We start from the raw sequence: 18748 nt of genomic DNA, 5'->3' as shown, positions 1-18748 counted from the left end.
AGTGGAATATAAATTGGCTTCTAAGCCAAGAAGACGGCCAATCTCCCAAAAGTCACATTTACACTGCTCGCCTCATTGCTGGACTGAGGATCACCACCCACAATACTTCTGCACCGAAGACGCATCACTGTTTATCGACCAGTGCTGAAGGTGATGACCCTCTGCCTTGTGCCCGGGCTCCTTCATGGTCAAAGACCTTTCCTGATTCATCAGACGGCTGATGACCAAATGAACCAGCAGATCCCAAGATTCAGCCCCTAAACCTGTCTCTACAGAGCAGACACGATAGTGGTGCTTCCAGGCGGCGGATCATTCCACACTCGAGACTCCATCCTCTAGTTTGGAAGAAATAAAGATATAGCCCTAAAACTTTGCAATCTGCAGATTCTGGGGCAAACTTCAAGGGCCACCAGTGCAATCTCTGTAGTACAGGGACCGATCTCCTCCAGCCGCGCTCCTACGCTCTTCTAAACCCCTCCAATGTCTGACGTCTCTCACCACCTCAACCCGTGCTCTCAGCGCCCTCTGCTCACTGGTGCACCAGGATCGCCACTCTCACCTTTATCCCAACTTCATTTCTTACATTTCGTGAACCTCAGCGACACAAGCTCCTGAACTATCAACCGTGGCATTGATGCATCTAATGGGAGCGATGGGGCTTTTATGAGGAGAGAATGGGGTAAACATGATGAGATAAAGCACCCCATGCCGCACATTATAAGGATGTCGCAAGTCACTGAGGAGTTCCGTAATCACACAGAAGAACGAGACCGAAGCTCTTTTATAAGGTGATGGAACACCAAAGTGAGGTGCTCTGTGCCATATAATACATGCCACACCATCACCTGTCCCACAAAACACTTCAAACCTTGGTGCGTGGCTCTTGCGTATGAATGAGCAATCATGTGTGAAGACATGAAGAACAAATTTGGGGGCATATCAGCAACAACCGGCGATAATTATCGCTAATCGCACTTAGCGCTAGGACAATTATCGCCGGCTTCTCAAAAGCGATAAAAATCCTCACGCTAACTGCCTAACGTGAGATTATCGCTGGAAACCCAGCGATAATCTCACGAAGTTTGGCGTTAGCTTGCTGATAGGGACTCACAAACTTAGCCATGATATCCACCTTCCATAGGATATCATGGCTAAGTCAGTCCTGAAGCAGGCGTAAGGAAAGTAGCGATAACAGGGGTTATCGCTACCTTTCCTTCCGCTATGCTTCATGGCGTGGGGTTGATGATAGGAGAAATGTCGCTTAGCGACATTTCTCCTGTCATGTCAGGAACGCCCACTTTGCATCTCATTAGAGATGCAAAGCTGGGCGTTAGGAATCCCGACGCTAAAGCAAGTTTTCACGCATTAGCGTGGCCTTGCTAATTAGGCGATAAAATTATCGCCGCTTTTTGGCCAAAAACGGCAGCAAAAGCGGCGATAATTCTATCGCCTCGCCTTGCTGATATGCCCCATAAAACCTCTCGTGCATGAGTAAGTAGATCAAAACCTGTCGGATACTTGTTGCTAACAGATATCAGAAACAGTTCAATACAAGTCAGGTATTTGTAAAAAGCTGCAGTGGCTCAGAGTGTGTGAAACACGCAGAGAGTGTAGGAAGGTGGATATCTGACTATGGTTACCCCCAACTTTTTGCCTAGTGTCTAGCTGGTTTTTTGACTTAGTTGGCCTGAGATCCTGCCATTCAGGGTCTCAGGCTGTCTGCTCTCTCCTTAAAATGGACTCCATGTACCCTAGGTACATACACAATTGGTAAGGATCACCTTATTGGACCCTGTACAGTGTACCCTAGGTACCCAGGGCATAGGTGTACCCTAGGCCTCCCAGGGGCTGCAGCATGTATTATGCCACCCCTGGTCTGGCCTTCCAATCAGACACAACTGGCTGATCACTCAGCTGGGGCAAGGTCGTGTAAACACCCCTTGCTTAGGTGTAGTATTCCTATACCTACCTTATATATAGACACATGTGTACCTATCAGCCACTCCTATGGCAGGCCTTAACAATCCTGGAGGCAGAGTGCTTGGTAACATGTGAGATGGTGCTCTAGCATGAGCTGAGCCTGTCTGCAGCTTTCGGAACCATGTCCTTATAGCTGTTCTATGATATAGCCTACCATATACTCTTAAAGTGCCTTATAATCTTAAACGGTTATGGTAACTATGGTTTGGCTTTATCAAAACATGTCGTGTAAGGTGTCTAACACTTTGGAATAATACCCCCATACCATTTCTGGTGATGAGGATATTATTCCTCCCTTCTAGAGGGAGAGACATGTTAAAATCCTACTTTGCTGTTTAACTCTAACCAAAGCCTCAGCATCACAAAATGGATGCTGCTGCCACAGACACAAATCTGACCTCCTGCTGCTGGGAGTGATCCCGGCAAGGGAGGCTTGGACAATAGGTTTCCTGCTTGGGGAGGTGCTAGCACCTCCCCAGACAGACTTTAGTGGATTGGGGCAGGGAGGGCTGAAAGGAATGAGACATGCCTGGGGCACACAAGGTGTCACATGCATAGTCCAGTTCAAACCGGTGTTGGGGCACTCCAGCCCCAGTCCTGGCGCGAAACTGGACAAAGGGAAGGGGGTGTAACCACCCCCCTCCCAGGTCCCACCCATAAGGCGTGACCTAGCAGGTATCCCAGCCCCCCAGATTAGTATAAGAGTGGGAGTTGGGCCTCAAGACTTTAGATTACCCTGAACCTGCAACTTGAACAGAAACTCTAGACCTTCGACATTCAATGAAAGAAGAAGACTGAAGAATCTCCCTTGTGGCCAAGGAGTGGCTACCCTGTGCAAACAGGCACCATCAAGAGACTACCCTTTGCTTTGCTCCAGTTCTACGAGGGACCGACTGCAGAGCCCGACCAGAGCCTTGACTTCCAGACTTCTCCGACCCTGATCCACATCCACAGCCGTGCTGAGATCCGTGGAGGCGACGAGAGACGTGGGACCGGCTACCTGGGAAAAGTGGCTAGTATCTTCAAGCGCAGCTTCTGAGGCACCCTCGAAGTTGTGCACCGGGGATTGAGAAGCCCCAACCCCAAGCACCATCTGCACCGAAGATCAGCCCCCCACACTCCACGAGTCCTGCGTGGGGCCCTTCTGCATTTTCCTGCTTGCCGCGTCTGTCCGGTTGCTTGCCCGCTGGCTAGTGGCCTTTGTGACGACGCACCCTGAAATCTTCAGCACTGGTTTGGCTCCTCCAGACTGGCTCCCGCTTCTCTGCAAAGAAGAAGCACCCCAGACCTTCCTGGTCTGCACCAGAAGCAAGTCCTCCGTTCTTCGTGGGTTCCGCTTGCCAAGGCTTGGTGAGTCCTAGTCCAACTTCGACGCCGCCGACAGCAAGAGCCTTCGTGGGACAGCTCGCCTCTTGGTCCTGGTCGTCCTCGACGTCCCCTGGTCCTCGTGGCTGCAGCGACAAGCTTCACCTTCACCTGCAATCTTCACGACATCGCCTGGTTCCTTCCTGGTTCCACGTGGTCACTGGCTAGTGACCTTGACTCTGTCCCCTCTGCTTGCAGGTATCCTTTCTTCCTGATCCCAGCCTCGGGATCCACCGGACACTCTTCACTGACTGCCTGTCAGCATCTTTCTTCAGGCATCCATAGGAGTCGACGACGAAACCCGACGAAACTTCACCCCTATGCACCCGCAGCCTGTGGGCTAGGTAACTTGGGTACTCCGGTGCTCATCAGGATAGTGACTATCCTAGTGTCTAGTTTTCCAGTCTCGACTTCCTAGCTACTCCGGAAGTGTCCTAAATCTATCTAATTCAAAACTGTACTATTTCTATCGATTATACGCATTACGCGTGAGTGTTTCCACTCTGCACCTGAATCCCGTGGGCCTCCCACTTCCTAACCTTTGGTAGTATAGTGTAGCCCCAGCGATTCCCTAGGCCTAGGCCTATCCTATTTCCGTGATAGTGGTCCTTATACCACTTACTTAGTATATGGTTTGCGTGGCCCCTAGGGCCTAACTGTATTACTTACCTGTGTGACTTAATGTATGCATAAATAAGACTGTGTTGTACTTACCTCTAATCTCATAAAGAGTGCTGAGGGTTTGTCTAGAATAAATACACTTTATTTTATATATATATCTGTTTCATTTGGTATTCAAGGGATTATATATGGTATCACAGCTGGCTTCACATGCCATTCAGAGTTTAGCCTAAGACTTCTCTTGTCCATGCTACCACTAGGATAGCTGGTCTATAAGGTTGACTTTACAACCAATCACCATAAGGGTATTTGGACTGATATAAGGTGTATACTAGAACTAGTGACATCATACATCAGGCCAACTTCTCACAGAGAGGTTCTAGCTTTTGAGGAGTGCAAACACATAGGCCTGCTCTGTCTGCTTGTCATTGTGAGCTAAAAAATAGAGCAGAAGAAAGAAGCGGCGCAGCTGCTGCACCGATGCCCCACGGCCCGACCTCCAAGTTTGTCTCAAGATGTTGACATCCTGTGGTGGGAAATAGGTTAAAATGATGTCATTTTATGTAAGGCCTGGGTAGACCAACTGCTCTTATAATATGACTCAATTTAACGTCTTCATTCAACAATCTTTGTTCCAACGACTCAAACTGATGAAAGCAACAAACGTTTCCTTGTAATGTCACTAAACTATGGGGCATATTATCAAGGGCCGTTTCGCCGCTTTTTTAGCTTTAAAAGCCAAAAAAGCGGCGAAAATTACATCGCCCTAATAACTAGCTGGCACTAACATGCATTAGCGCATGTTAGCAGCCGTTTTGGTATCGCCCTGCTTTGCATCGCTAATGAGATGCAAAGTAGGCGTACCTTCAGGAAACAACATGAAAATGCTCGATAACCGCACATCGCGGTATTAACAAGCCGGCCAAGATAACGCGTAGCGATGGAAAAAGCCGCGCTAACCGCGGGCATCGCAGGAAACTAACGTCTGCAAAATTGTCAACTATGCTATGTGCATAATGGGAGGTGGATTGTAAGGTTACCTCCACTTCTCCCTATCATCAACATTTTAAACAGCGCTGTCCAGATATCGCTGGTTTTAAGGCGATGTTGATTGAAATCGCCATATATCGCCGGATTCACATTCGCCTGTTGGCAAATCGTTGCAAATACGCCGCTAAACAGGCGATGTGATCCTGCGATATACGGCGATATTGAGAAACGCGCTATACGCGTTTGGCGATATTTATCGGCCATTGTTGATGATATGCCCCTAAATCTTCATAAGAGCAGCTGTGGCCTCTGAAATCTCCAGAGACTGGAGACAGTTATCGATACAATCAGCGTCGATGGCAACACTAGAACCACTGGGGGCCTCATTCCAAAGCCGCCTGGCACTGCCCACATGGACTAGAAACGGAGCATCGCCTCTCTGAGTGACATGGAGGCCGTGGCGGTGGTGTGTGTGCACGCCTTACACTTGTATCCTACGTCATTTGCCCCCAATCAAAGAAACATCTCACAGTTGGCTCTCGTCATTCCCCATCCGGTGGTGACGCACAGCTCCTGGCCTGTGTACACTTCGCCATCAGCGGGCAGGCAGGCAGGCTTGACAGTCTGAGAGAAGCCAGCAGGCCTGGCGAGCTTCACGAGAGCCATGTCAAACTCTTTGGTCTCTGGATCCCAGTCGGGATGTGTGAACACCTGCAGAAGGCCAAACAAAAACATTTTCAAGACAAAATAGTGCAATACTGCAAAATTCCACATTTCATTTCACCTCCTTCAATGCATTCTGGCCAACTGAAGACAGGGCCGACTGGGAACCAAAACCGGCCCCCAATTGTGCGGCGTACCGGGGGATTGCCCGGTGCCCGCTACGGCCAGTCCGGCCCTGACTGAAGACATGCAGCCAGTCGGCCTCCCACACATCTCACTGACTGCCTTCTGAATCTGAGGGAACAGTGGCTGGAGCCAGTCATCAGGTGAATGTCCACTCCTCTGCGGAGGCTGGGCAGAGTTTGGAAAGGATCGCCTCGTAGCCACTGCCGGAGATACCTGCACAGTGTGCGTGGACCTACAGTCATCAAGGCATACTTATACAGGGCACGGGGTGGATATTTCTTTATGGCCTCTGGGTCGAAAGCCATAAAGTCATTCCCTCTGACCGAGATCCCAGTTCAAATTATAGGGTTTCCTGCAGTGCTGATGTCCCGTCAAGGGACACACATTGTCATTTCCGGTGACGTCATACGTTTGGTAAATAGTGCTTTTAAATCCTCAAACATCCTACCTATTTTGGTTGGAAAATGTTGGCAACTAAGTGAATGTGACATTTATTGCGCTTAAAAGCATTTTTTTTATTGGTGCACAGAGCAGCTGCTTGCCATCGCGGCTTACAGAGGCAAGCTCGAAGGGGGGAACCAATGGACTGAAGCACTCATGCATTTTATCTCTGTGATGGTTCGGTTTTTATCAGAGAACTGACACTGTCCTGTGCACACACAAACGCACAGTTGGACCCGCCTAAACCAACACATTCTAAGGGGCATGCTATCAAGCACAGCGAAACATTCTTTAGCACCGTACTTGAAATGTCCTTAACTCACCTTTTAAACCACTTACAGTTTGCTCAAATGACTACCTCCGAGTATCAGTGGCACACAGCATACCCGAGGTTCAAGCATCTCTACAGAGATGTTCAACCTCCAGAGCAACCACTCAGAATATCCTGGCAAACGAAGCTGAAAATACTCCGCTTTACTTCAAAATATCATATATTGGTTGTTAGAAATTGGGTTTCTGGTTGGCCGAGGTATGCTCCCCGTCGAAACCAAAACCACCATCCTAGTGTAAGTCATAAACACACCCTAAAATTAACCTGTGCTCACTCCCTGGTAGGTTGGCAAGATCAATCAGGCTTAACTTGAGCGGCACTGTTTAAAGTATTTGTGTAACACTTCAAATTATAACACATGAAAACATCACACAAAAATATTACACGGCAGGTTAAAAAAATAGAGCTTTGTTTAATAAATAAAACAAGACCAAATCGACAAAAATCCAATAAGTTGATCTTGATGCATACATTTTTTTAAAGAATAAACAGTGAAATAGGACTTAGAAGCAATATGCATGTATGTGGGTTACCTGGTAGTGCCGGACCGTTACAAAGTAAAGAGTACAGGCCGAATACAGGGACCCAGTGAAAACTGCTGAATAGAAGTAATTTAATCCTGGTTTCGTCAACTAAGATGCCGGGTGCAACCACGTGATCGTCGGTGTTCCCCACAAAGTTGGGGTGATGTGGCGATTTTCTCCTCAATACGGCAATGATGTGTCGGTTCCAGGGGCAATGCACCGCTTCTGAGATGCGGCACCTTCGAAGGTGATGCAACAGGTTTTCCACGTAGTAGAAGCGATGCGTCGATCTTGGCCACACAGTGGCAGCGATGCGTTGGTTCTGAAGTGGCGCTCTGGAATTGATGTGCTAGTTCTGAGGGCAGTGCACCAATCTTCTTCTTTCCACAACAGAGGCGATGAGTCAATTCTGCTCTTGCAGCAGGGGATGCATTAGTTCCACTGGAGCAAAATATCTTAGGCCAACTTCCTGGGGTCCAGGAATTTAGCAGCCCCATTTTGAAGGGCAGACTCACAAATGGAAGAGTCCAGGTGCAGGATGATTGGAAGTATTTTATGTCCCTGAGACTTTAATCAGGAGGCAAGACAGCAAGCCCTTGGAGTCACTCTGGTTCTGCTTTGCAGAGATGCATGTCCAGTCCTTCTCACTCCCAGGCAAGAGGGCAGCAGGTCAGTACAGCAAAGGAGGAGTCCAGCAGAGCAGCAGTCCAGCAAACTGGCAGTCCTTGTAGCAGCACAGAAGCCCTTCTTCTTTGCAAAGTATCCAGAGGTCCAGAAGGGTACTGAAGTGGTGGTGTCTGAGGTCCAGTACGTATCCCTAGTTGTGCCTTTGAAGTGGGGGAGGGATTCCAATGATATGCCTTACAAGTGCACAGAGTCCCAGCCCTTCCTGCCCTGGCTCCAGTCTCACTACAGGGGGGCATGCAGCCCTTTGTGTGGGGACAGGACCCCGTCTATTCATGTGTAAGTGTGAGGCTGTGTCCAACTTCTCCCTCCCATCCTGCCCAGGATTGCATATCAGGATCGCACATCCACTCTCTCTCAGTGCTGAACCATCGGAGACTAACTTCAGAAAAAAAATGAAAACTTGGCTTTTCCAACTATAGGCTCTTTTTTTCTCCTCTTCTGAAAAGTTAGTCTCAGCATGGGGACACACCAGCTGGTATAACCAGGTGCTTTATAAGTGATATTATTATTATTATTATAGGTCACACCTAAGCTCCCTTTTTGTGTGGCTGTCTCGAGGAGATGCACAAAACCCGCTGTCACACACCCCTGACGTGTATTCAGAGACAGGTAGCAGGCACCAAATAGCTAAAGTAAGAAAATGACAACTTTCTAAAATTGCCATTTTCAGAATTGCAATTTAAAATCAGACTTCACCATAAGTTGTCTTTTTAAATTCTGATTCTAGAAAAACCAAACATGGGTGTCCAATCTCTTGCCAATTGAAATTGCACTTATACAATGTAATAAGGTAACCCCAATATTAGCCAACTGGAGAGATAGGCCTTGCAGTAGATAAAAAGTAATTTAACAGCCTTTCACTACTAGGACATGTGAAACTTAAAAAAGTACATGTCTTACTTCTTAAATACAATGCACCCTGAACTTGGGCTGTCCAGGGCCTACCTTAGGGGTGACTTAATGCATTAAAAAGCAAGGTTTGGGCCTGGCAAGAGGGTTAACTTTGCCAGGTCAACATGGAAGTTTAAACTACACACATAGGCGGCTCTGGTGTGGCAGGCTTGAGACATGTTTTAGGGACTAATTAAGTAGGTGGCACAATCAGTGCTGCAGGCCCACTATTAGCATTTACTTTACAGGCCCTGGGCACATGTAGTGGACGTTAACGCAGACTTATAAGTAAATGAAATTTGCAAATTGTGGATAAGCCAGTGTTTCCATGTTTTAAGCAGAGAGCACGTGTACTTTAGCACTGGTTAGTAGTGGTAAACTGCCCAGAGTTGTAGAGCCAGCAAAAACAAAGTCAGCAAAAACAGGAGGTCTGTAGGTGAAAAGTCAGAGGAAACTCCATCAAGGATGCCAGGTCTACCATCAGTGATACTGCCTAAAAGAATGCATCAGCTGCTTACCTCAAGCTCAGCATTGAGAAAAACAGAATTTATATGCATTGACAACAGCAAAAGGCACATCAAAATCCAGGATTGACTCACATACATAATCCTAGTTAACAAGTCTCCCCTACTGTTTGATATTGCCAAATCACTCAACTCCATCATTACCAACTTCTTCATTACAGAAGACATAAGCAGTTTGGCATCAGCTACATCTCTTCTGGAAAATAAAGCACCGCCTACATGCAAAGAGACTTGAGCCATTCTTTAAGACCTGTTCCGACACGTAGGACTCTAATACCAGCATGACAGCATTGCCTTATGAATACCAGGTCTGCTCACCAGTATCATGCATTCTGATGCATGATACATCAAAGGAAATTTGACCAGATTACACACACCCTAAAGGATCCACACGTGGTACCCTTGCCAGTCTTATTAAATTAAACCTCGGCGCCTTCATGTGTTAGATATTAGATATCTTTATAATAAAAGAGGTCAAGGCCAGGCTCATAGACTGCCGTAACAAAAAATAAAAGCGGTCTTTCCTGCTAGTCGTGATCAATCACACCGTACACTATTTGTTGTCCTTTGTTCTGCAAATCAGAAAATAAGTGGCATCTTAGCTATACAAGGTGCACTTCTATAGACTCGCTTCTGATCATCCTTAATCATCCATTATTCCCTCTAATCATCTAAGTGATCTATTCCTACACAGCGAGAGATAGATAGATAGATAGATAGATAGATAGATAGATAGATAGATAGATAGATAGATAGATAGATAGATAGATAGATAGATAGATAGATAGATAGATAGATAGATAGATAGATAGATAGATAGATAGATAGACAGACAGACAGACAGACAGACAGACAGAGAGACAGACAGACAGACGGACGGACAGACAGACAGACAGACAGACAGACAGACAGACAGACAGACAGACAGACAGACAGACAGACAGACAGACAGACAGATAGATAGATAGATAGATAGATAGATAGATAGATAGATAGATAGATAGATAGATAGATAGATAGATAGATAGATAGATAGATAGATAGATAGATAGATAGATAGATAGATAGATAGATAGATAGATAGATAGATAGATAGAAGTGATGCTATAGTTAGGGGAAAATGTCAGTTTAAAAAACACTTTAAACAAAAATAACTGAAATGCACCAGGAGTGATGTAATACGTGAGTTCACAAACAGTGGATGGTGGGGGCAAAAGTTATAGTTAGCTCAGTAAACTATAACTACTGACTTTCAGGGTTTTTTGAGTTTAAAATTGTATTTTTTAACCTAAAGTTTCACCGAACTATAATGTCAGTTCAACCCTTTTTCAGTGATTTTGTAACTGTTTTCAATTTAGATTAAGATATCATTGTCAGTCCTCACTATAACATCCATTTAACTATTGTTTTTGTGTGAGATTCTGAGGCTTTTTTACCGTATCACCCTACTTAACAATAGTGTCATTTTGACCTTTGGTTTTTTCAATGAATTTCTAATGTATTACTTACTAATATACCTAATAATAAGGTCACTGGCCTGTAGCAGACAAGCCCAGCACCCAACACCAATGGGGGCCGCCAATCCTCAGTGCACGGCCAGCCAATAAGAGCGGCATCCCAATAAGAGGTGCCATTTTAAATGATGCAGGTCTACTGGCATTCTCAAGGGGTCCCCACATCACTATACTAAAAGACAAGCCTATTGGCTTTGTCAAGGAGTCACTCAATTCCGATCTGGTGCAGTCTCTTGATGATTGTGTGGTGGGAAATGGTGTCAAAGGCTGCAGAGAGGTCCAGAAGGATCAGGGCGGCAAATTCTCCTCTGTCAAGTATGGTGCGGATGTCGTCCGTGGCGGTGATCAGAGCGGTGTCGGTGCTGTGGTTGGCTCACAAACCTGATTGGGATGGGTCTAGTAGGTGGTTTCCACGTATTCCGTGAGCTGACAGTTGATGGCCCTCTCTAGGACCTTAACGGGAAACGAGAGAAGCAAGATGGGGTGGTGGTTCTGGAGATTGCTGGGTTCTGCAGAGGGTTTCTTGAGGAGAGGTCTGACCTCAGAGTGTTCCATGCGTCGGGAAAGGTGGCTGTGGTGATGGATGCATTGAGGATGATGGTGAGTTGGTGGCTGATCTCGTCGCTTCCTAGGTTGAAGAGGATGTGGGGGCATGGATCGGTGGGTGCTCATGAGTGGATGGAGTTTATTACGGTTACGGTGTCCTGTGTTATTAGCTGTTCCAATGCGGTTAGTCGGGGAGCCTGAAGAGCTCAGAGGTTTGTCAAGGTGTCACTCAATCAACCAATAAATCAATACTTGTAGAGCGTGGCTTATTAACCCTGAGGGTACCCAGGTGCTGGGTTGCTGGGCTTAGTCAACGAGCCAGGTCTTGAGTTTCTTCTTAAAGTCGGTCAGCAAGGGTGTTGTTCAGCGTAGAGGGGGAGGGCCTTCCAGGACTTGGCAAGAGGTGGGAGAAGGAGTGACCCCCGCTATGGCTACCGTGGATGCGTGGTGTTGGAGCCAGGGAGAGGGAGGCAGAGTGAAGGTTCCTGGCTGGTTGGTGGAAGTTCAGGAGGTAGTTTATGTATGTTAATCCTTGGTTGTAGAGGGCTCTCTAAGCGTGTGACAGTAGTTTGAACTGGCATCTTTTCTGAACAGGGAGCCAGTGGAGGTTTCTCAGGTGCTGGGTGATGTGGGTCAGTTTGGGCAGGTTAAGGATCAGTCTTGCCATCGAGTTCTGTATCATCGAGAGCCTGCTCATGATTTCGATGATGGTATCTGCATAAAGGGCGTTGCCGTAGTCAAGATGACTGGTGATTAGGACTTGCATGACTATTTTCCTGGTGCTTGTGGGGAGCCATTTCAGTGCATGCAGAGAGTGTGGAAGCAGGCTGCAGAGACTGTGTTGATCTGTCATTTCATGGTGAGTTTGCTGTCTAGTATGATGCTGAGGTTGCGAGCATGGTCTTTTGGTGTCAGTATGTGGTCCACAGGCCACGAGGTGTTGTTCCAGAGGGAGGTCTGGTTGCCAAAGATCAGCACTTTGGTCTTGTCCGTGTTGAGCTTCAGACAGTTGTCCTTCATCCAGGCTGGAACGTTCTTTATGAAGTTGTGGAAGTTGGTCTTCATAGTAGTGGGGTCTTCTGAGAGCGAAAGGATGAGCTGGGTTTCGTCAGAGAAGGATATGATGCTGATGTTAGGTGTTCTTAGAATGTTGGCCAGCAGTGTCATGTAGATGTTGAAGAGGATGGGGCTAAGGGATGACCGTTGGTGGATGCCACAGATAGTGCTGTTGGGTTCGAGGTGAAGGGGGAATACAGATTCTCTTTGTGTGTCTCATGAGGAATGATGCAATCCGTCTGAGTCAGTCTTTCCAATCAGGTGCAGTCTCTTGATGAGTTTGTGATGGGAAACTGTGTCAAAGGCTCATAGAGGTCAAGAAAGATCAGGGCGGCCAATTCTCTGCTGTCAAGTAGGGTGCAGATGTCATCTGTGGCGGCATTCAGGGTGGTCTCAATACTGTAGTTGGCTCACAAACCTGAGTGGGAGGGGTCTAGCAGGTTGTTTCTCGCCAGGTTTTCTGTGAGCTGACTGTTAATGGCCTTCTCCTGGACCTTGGCGAGAAACAAGAGCAACAAGATGGAGTGCTAGTCATGAATATTGCTGGGCTCTGCGGAGGGTTCCTTGAGGACAGGTCTGACTTCAGTGTGTTGCCATGCATTAGGAAAGTTGGCTGTGGTGATGGATGAGTTGAGGATGGTGGTGAGTTGGTGGCTGATCTCGTCACTTCCTAGGTTGAAGAGGAGGTGGGGGCATGGGTCAATGGGTGCTTCAGAGTGGAGTGAGTTCATTATGGCTATGGCGTCCGGTGTTATGAGCTGTTCCAATGTGGTTGGTCAGGGGAGGCTGAAGAGCTCCGTGATTGTCAAGGGGTCACTCAATCAATCAATCAATCAATCAATACTTGTAGAGTGCAGCTTATCACCCGTGACAGTATCAAGGTGCTGGGTTAATGGGCTTAGTCAAAGAACCTAGTCTTGAGTTTCTTCCTCAAGTCCATCAGCAAGGATGATGTTCGGAGGTAGAGGGGAAGGTCATTCCAGGACATGGCAAGAGGTGGGAGAAGGAGCAGCCTCCACTGTGGCTACTGCGGATGCACGACGTAGCTGCCAGGGCGAGAGGGGCAGAGCAAAGGGTCCTGGATGGTTGGTGCAAGTTCAGACGGTGGTTCATGTTTTCTGATCCTTGGTTGTAGAGGACTCTGTAGGCATGTGTCAGTAGTTCAAACTGGTATCTTTTTTGGATGGGGAGCCAGTGGAGGTTTCTCAGGTGCTGGGTGATGTGGGTCTGTTTGGGCAGGTTGAAGATTAGTCTGGATGCTGAGTTCTGTATCGTCTGGAGCCTGCTCAAGATTTCGATGGTAGTACCTATACAGTGTGTAGCTGTAGTTAAGACGGCAGGTGAGTAGGGCTTGCATGACTGTTTTCCTGGTGCTTGTGGGGAGCCATTTGAAGATTCTTCAGACCATGCAGAGTGTGGAAGTAGGCCACAGAGACAGTGTTGATCTGTCGTTTCATTGTGAGTTGACTGTCTAGTATGGTGCCGAGGTTGCGGGCATGGTCTTTTGGTGTCGGTACGATGTCCGCGGGCCACCAGGTGTTTTTCCAGAGGGAGGTCTGGTTGCCAAAGATCAGCACTTTGTTCTTGTCCGTGTTGAGCTTCAAATAGTTGTCCTTCATCGATGTTCTTCTTGCAGTCGTGGAAGTTGTTCTTCGTAGCAGTGGGGTCTTCTGAGAGCGAAAGGATGAGCTGGGTGTTGTCACCGTAGGATATGATGTTGATGTTGTGTGTTATGATGTCGGCCAGCAATGTCATGTGCATGTTGAAGAGGGTGGGGCTGAGGAATTGTTGAAAACTAAAACAGCGATGTGATTAAGCATTCACTGAAGACATGAATTCTCTACAGTCAAAACGTGTTTCTTGTCTTATATTGACTAATGTCCGGACTCCATTTTGTATTGCCATGTCTCCACGTGCTTTGCACGAGAAGAGTCCTACCTCTTCGCTAGTTGCTCTTGTAAACTGCCTAGTAACAGTCTATAAATAGCTCCTTTGTCCGTCTGGCGCATGCCCAGACTTGACCACATCTGTTATCAGTCAGTCCTTGTTTGACCATGTTTTCGCGGGCTCAGGAAATTGTTAACTCCGCCCATATATTGATCCTGTATCGAAAATGTCCATAAATGGTAATGAATTTTGCTCTATGTTGTATCCACCCACTTATGAGCCCCTCTGTTGTGTATAAAAGGGGACCGTGTACGCAAGTTCTGTGTGCTACTCCATGCAATACTGAAGAGTGTTGTGTAGGTTGTAGGACCACCCTTAAGGGTTAATAAACTCTGTCTTTGTATTTGCAGTTTCCGTGCCAACTTCCTTCTAGTTTTCGTACATAGGAGGGCGAACCCTTGTATTTGCGGGCCTAGCTGGGGCCTGTATTCATCAGAATGACCGTTGGTGGCCACAGATAGTGATTTTGGGTTGCAAGGTGAAGGGGGATTTCCTTTGTGCATCCTGTGAGGAATGATACAATCCATCTAAATCTGTCTCCTTTGATTCCGAACTGGTGCAGTCTCTTGATGAGTGTGTGGTGGGAAATGGTGTCAAAGGCTGCAGAGAGGTTGAGAAGGATCAGGGCTGCCAATTCTTCTCTGTCAAGTAGGGTGCAGATGTCGTCTGTGGCAGCAATCAGAGCGGTCTCGGTGCTGTGGTTGACTCACAAGCCTGATTGGGAGGGGTCTAGCAGGTCGTCTCTCCAGGTATTCGGTGAGCTGACAGTTGATGGCCTTTTCCAGGACCTTGGCGGGAAACAACAGCAACAAGATGGGGTGGTAGTTCTGGAGATTGCTGGGGTCTGTAGAGGTTTTCTTGAGGACAGTTCAGACCTCAGCATGTTCCCATGTGTTGGGAAAGGTGGCTGTGGGATGAATGCATTGAGGATGGTGGTGAGTTGGTGGCTGATCTCGTCCCTTTCTAGGTTGAAGAGGAGGTGGCGGCATGGGTCGGTGGGTGCTCCAGAGTGGATGGAGTTTATTATGGCTGTGGTGTCCGGTGTGTTGAGCTGTTCCAGTGTGGTGAGATGTTGGTTGGGGGAAGCTGAAGAGCTTAGTGGGTTTGGGGTTGAAGTTCCTGTAAATGGTGGATATCTTGTTGTGGAAGTGTTTGGCTAGAACATCACGGGGCTGATGTGAGGGAGGGATTGAGTTCTCTTGGCTGCTAGGCAGGAGAACTCCAACGATGGTGAAGACTTCCTTTGTTTGGTTGGCTCTTGCCTCGATGCAATCGGTTAGGGCACCTTTTTCACGTCTTTGAGTTGCTTGTGGTATTTGTTGAGGGCTGACTTGAAGGTGGCTTGGTCTGCATCGTCTCTGCTGGTGTGCAATCTTCTTTCTAGTGGTTTACAGCTGTGTTTCAATGTGCTGAGTTCCAGCTGGCTTGTTTTGTGGATTTGAGTTTTGGCTGGTTTGATGGTGGCCACTTGGTTTGCAGCGTTGGTGATCCAGGTGTTGAAGTTCTCGACTGCCTGTTTCAGGTTGGTTGCAGTGTGGGGCTGAGTGGTGTTGAGGGCGTCACGTCTTGTTACTTTGCTCAAGCTGCGGAAGGAGGTGCTAGGATTGTTGAGGGTGGTGCAAATGGTCCTTCAATGGTGAAGTGAACGATGGAGTGATCAGTCCAGGTGAGTTCTGTGGTATGGCTATATTGACTCTGTTACTGGACGTGAACATAGGGTCTAGTGTGTGTCCTGCTGTGTGTGTGGGATCTGTGACCAACTGGGTGAGGAAAATGTTGTCCAATCCTTCCAGGAGGTTGGCAGAGTCTGTGTCTGTGGGATCAATCAGATGGAAGTTGAGGTTTTAGAGGAAGACTGTGATAATGTCGCAGAGGCCGGTTTGTGGTCTGTAGGCAAAGGTGACCTTGATGGTTGTTTTGTCGTAGTTGTAGAGTTGGAAATTCAGGTGTTCATGAGTGGTGTGGTTTTGTCTTCGATGGTGGTGCAGTGGATTGATTCTATGTGGAGGAGGGCGATACTACAGTTTGAGGGTGCGGTTCCAGTGTTTTATCTTGTAGTCGTTGGGTGTTGTGGTGACAATGTCGGGCTGAAATGGGGTTGAGCCATGTCTCTGTGATAAAGGTCACATTGGGGTCGAGGGTGGAGATGGTTTTCCAAACTTCAGTGGTGTGTTTGTAGAGTGATTTGGCATTGATCAGGAGGCATCGGAGTGGTTCCAGAGTGGAGTCAGTTGACGGGGTGGTGGTGGCGCGGGTTTCTGTGAGGACGAGCAGTACTAGTTTGCAGGTGAACTGACATCGGTGGCAGGTGAACGATCCTGCAGAGAAGCGAGGAGATGCGAGGCAGCAGTTGATGCGGTGCCCGGGGTTCAAGGCTCAGAGATCTCCGGTGGAGTATCTGCAGGTGTCCGGAGGGCCAGGGTTCCTGGGGCTGGGCGCAGTCCAAGCACAGACAAGCGAACCCGTGCACATGGCATTTCATCCTGCATTGAGTCGGTCCCGGTAGGGGCACTAGGGAGGCAGGCAGCGGGAAGCAGGTGGCGGGAAGGGGGAATCAGCACCAGAGGGGGAAAAGGGGATTGTGGCAAGAGCCCAAGGAGGGATTACATCAACTGTCTGGAAGAAATATAAACAGAACTAAGCTGGCTGACAGAAGTCAGCTGGCTGAGGGGAGCACAGCAATGACCTGCACATGGCAGGAGCAGGCCTAGCAGCAGTGCAGGGAAGGGGCACTGACTAGAGCGAGGTAGAGCTGGTAAGGACCAGCTCAATGGGGCCGTGTTGAGGCTTCCGTTAAGTAGGTCCTGGGAGGGGTGCTGGGGAGGCAGGCGGTGGGAAGTGGGTGGCAGGAAGCAGGAATCAATGCCTGAGCGGTAAAAAAGGGCTGGTGGCAAGAGCCCAAGGGGGAATTAAATCAACGATATGGCAGAAAAATAGACAGAACTAAGCTGGCTGACAGATTAGCCTTCTGATGGGGCAATCACAGGACTGGCCTGCACAGGGTAGGGGCAGACCTAGCAGCCATGCAGAGAAGGATCACGCTCTAGAGCAGAGGTCTTCAAACTGAGGGGCGGGTCCTCCTATGTGGGCTTCTGGTGATTTTAGGGGGGGCTCCAGGCTCTGACCAAAAGACGCTTTATGGGCCATCACTAACATCTTTTGTCATTTGTATCCTAGCTGCGGGGAGGTGTCAAACGGGAAGGAACTCCAAACAATCTTCAGAACCCCCAGCCACACACTGCGGATACTTTTAATCGCTACAATTTAAGAGAATAATTGTGCCATTTTTGAGAGGGGCCCAATGATTTTTATTTTTTCATTGGGGGGGGGGAGGGGTCGCAGCTTTACAAAACTTTGAAGATCACTGGTCTAGAGTGAGGGAGAGCTGGTACAGACCTGCTCAATGGGGCCATGCTGCAGCCTCCATTAAGGAGGTCCTGGGAGAGGCGCTGGGGAGGTGGGTGTTGGAAGTGGGTGGTGGGAATAGGTGCCTGAGCAGGAGAAGCATTTGCAATGCAATAGGTCTCGCATTAATGAGAGTTTAAGCTATTGCCAATGGAATAGCTTAAACTCTTGCAAATGCGAGACCTAATGCATTGCAAATATTTGCTTTTTTACTAGCGCCCATTCAGCGCTTTCACATTTATGAAGGGCGTGTCCTACATTAAAGTGAAACCGTGGCATGAGGGCATTCACAAAAAAAAAGCATCCATTTGTCAAGTTGACAAACAGATGTTTTTTTTGGGTAAAAGCGCCCATGCTGCACTTTAACTTTAATGTCGGCCGCGTACCTTTCTTTAGACGCGGTTTGTGTAAAGAAAGGGGCACAGACTCCATGAATGTGAAAGCACCACATGGGCGTTAGTAAACAAAATAAATAAGTGCGGCCGCTATAGTTAAAGTGGACTGCCATTAGTAAACATTAAAATAAAAGCAGGCGACGTGCTGCAAGGTAGTGAGTGAACTTATAAAGAAGACCATGTAACAACACCAGTAAAAGGTCCAGTCGCTTTGAGAGGTAACAAATGCAGACAAGGCGGTACAAGGAGGGACTAAAAAGCCTACTGAAGACTTGGAAGCCAGCATTTATGAAGGACAATGACACAAGCCAATTATAAATATGGGCGGAGAGTGGGCGGGGCTTCTATTCCAAACTCCACTACTGCATGCCTCGCAGCAGCGCATGCGCCGCCCATGCTCGACCTCAAAAGATGGCTGGCGACAAGAGCCCATGGAGGATTTAAATCAAGTGTCTGGAAAAAAATTCAATAAAACTAAGCTGGCTGACGGGGCAAGCACAGGACTGACCTTCAGAGGGCAGGAGCAGCCCTAGCAGCAGTGCAGGGAAGGAGCACTGACCTGAGTGAGGGAGACCTGGTAAGGGTCTGCCCAATGATGCCGTGTTACGGCCTCCATTAGGTAGGTCCTGGGAGGGGCACTGGGGAGGCATGCGGTGGGAAGTGGGTGGCGGTAAGCGGGAAT

General features: G+C 48.0%; 1 protein-coding gene across 1 annotated transcript in view; it reads right to left on the bottom strand.

Moving 5' to 3' along the window:
• The window catches only part of LOC146813608 (chymotrypsinogen B-like), a 77240-nt gene that overhangs the window by 25395 nt on the left and 33097 nt on the right, over positions 1 to 18748 (bottom strand). The window contains exon 5 of the mRNA XM_085609096.1: positions 5487 to 5667. Coding sequence (XP_085465222.1) covers positions 5487 to 5667 — 181 coding nt within the window. The remainder of the gene's footprint in view (positions 1 to 5486; positions 5668 to 18748) is intronic.

Source organism: Triturus cristatus, chromosome 6, assembly GCF_964204655.1.
Source record: "Triturus cristatus chromosome 6, aTriCri1.1, whole genome shotgun sequence".
Classification (NCBI taxonomy): Eukaryota; Metazoa; Chordata; class Amphibia; order Caudata; family Salamandridae; genus Triturus; species Triturus cristatus.
This window is presented reverse-complemented; position numbering and strand designations above follow the sequence as displayed.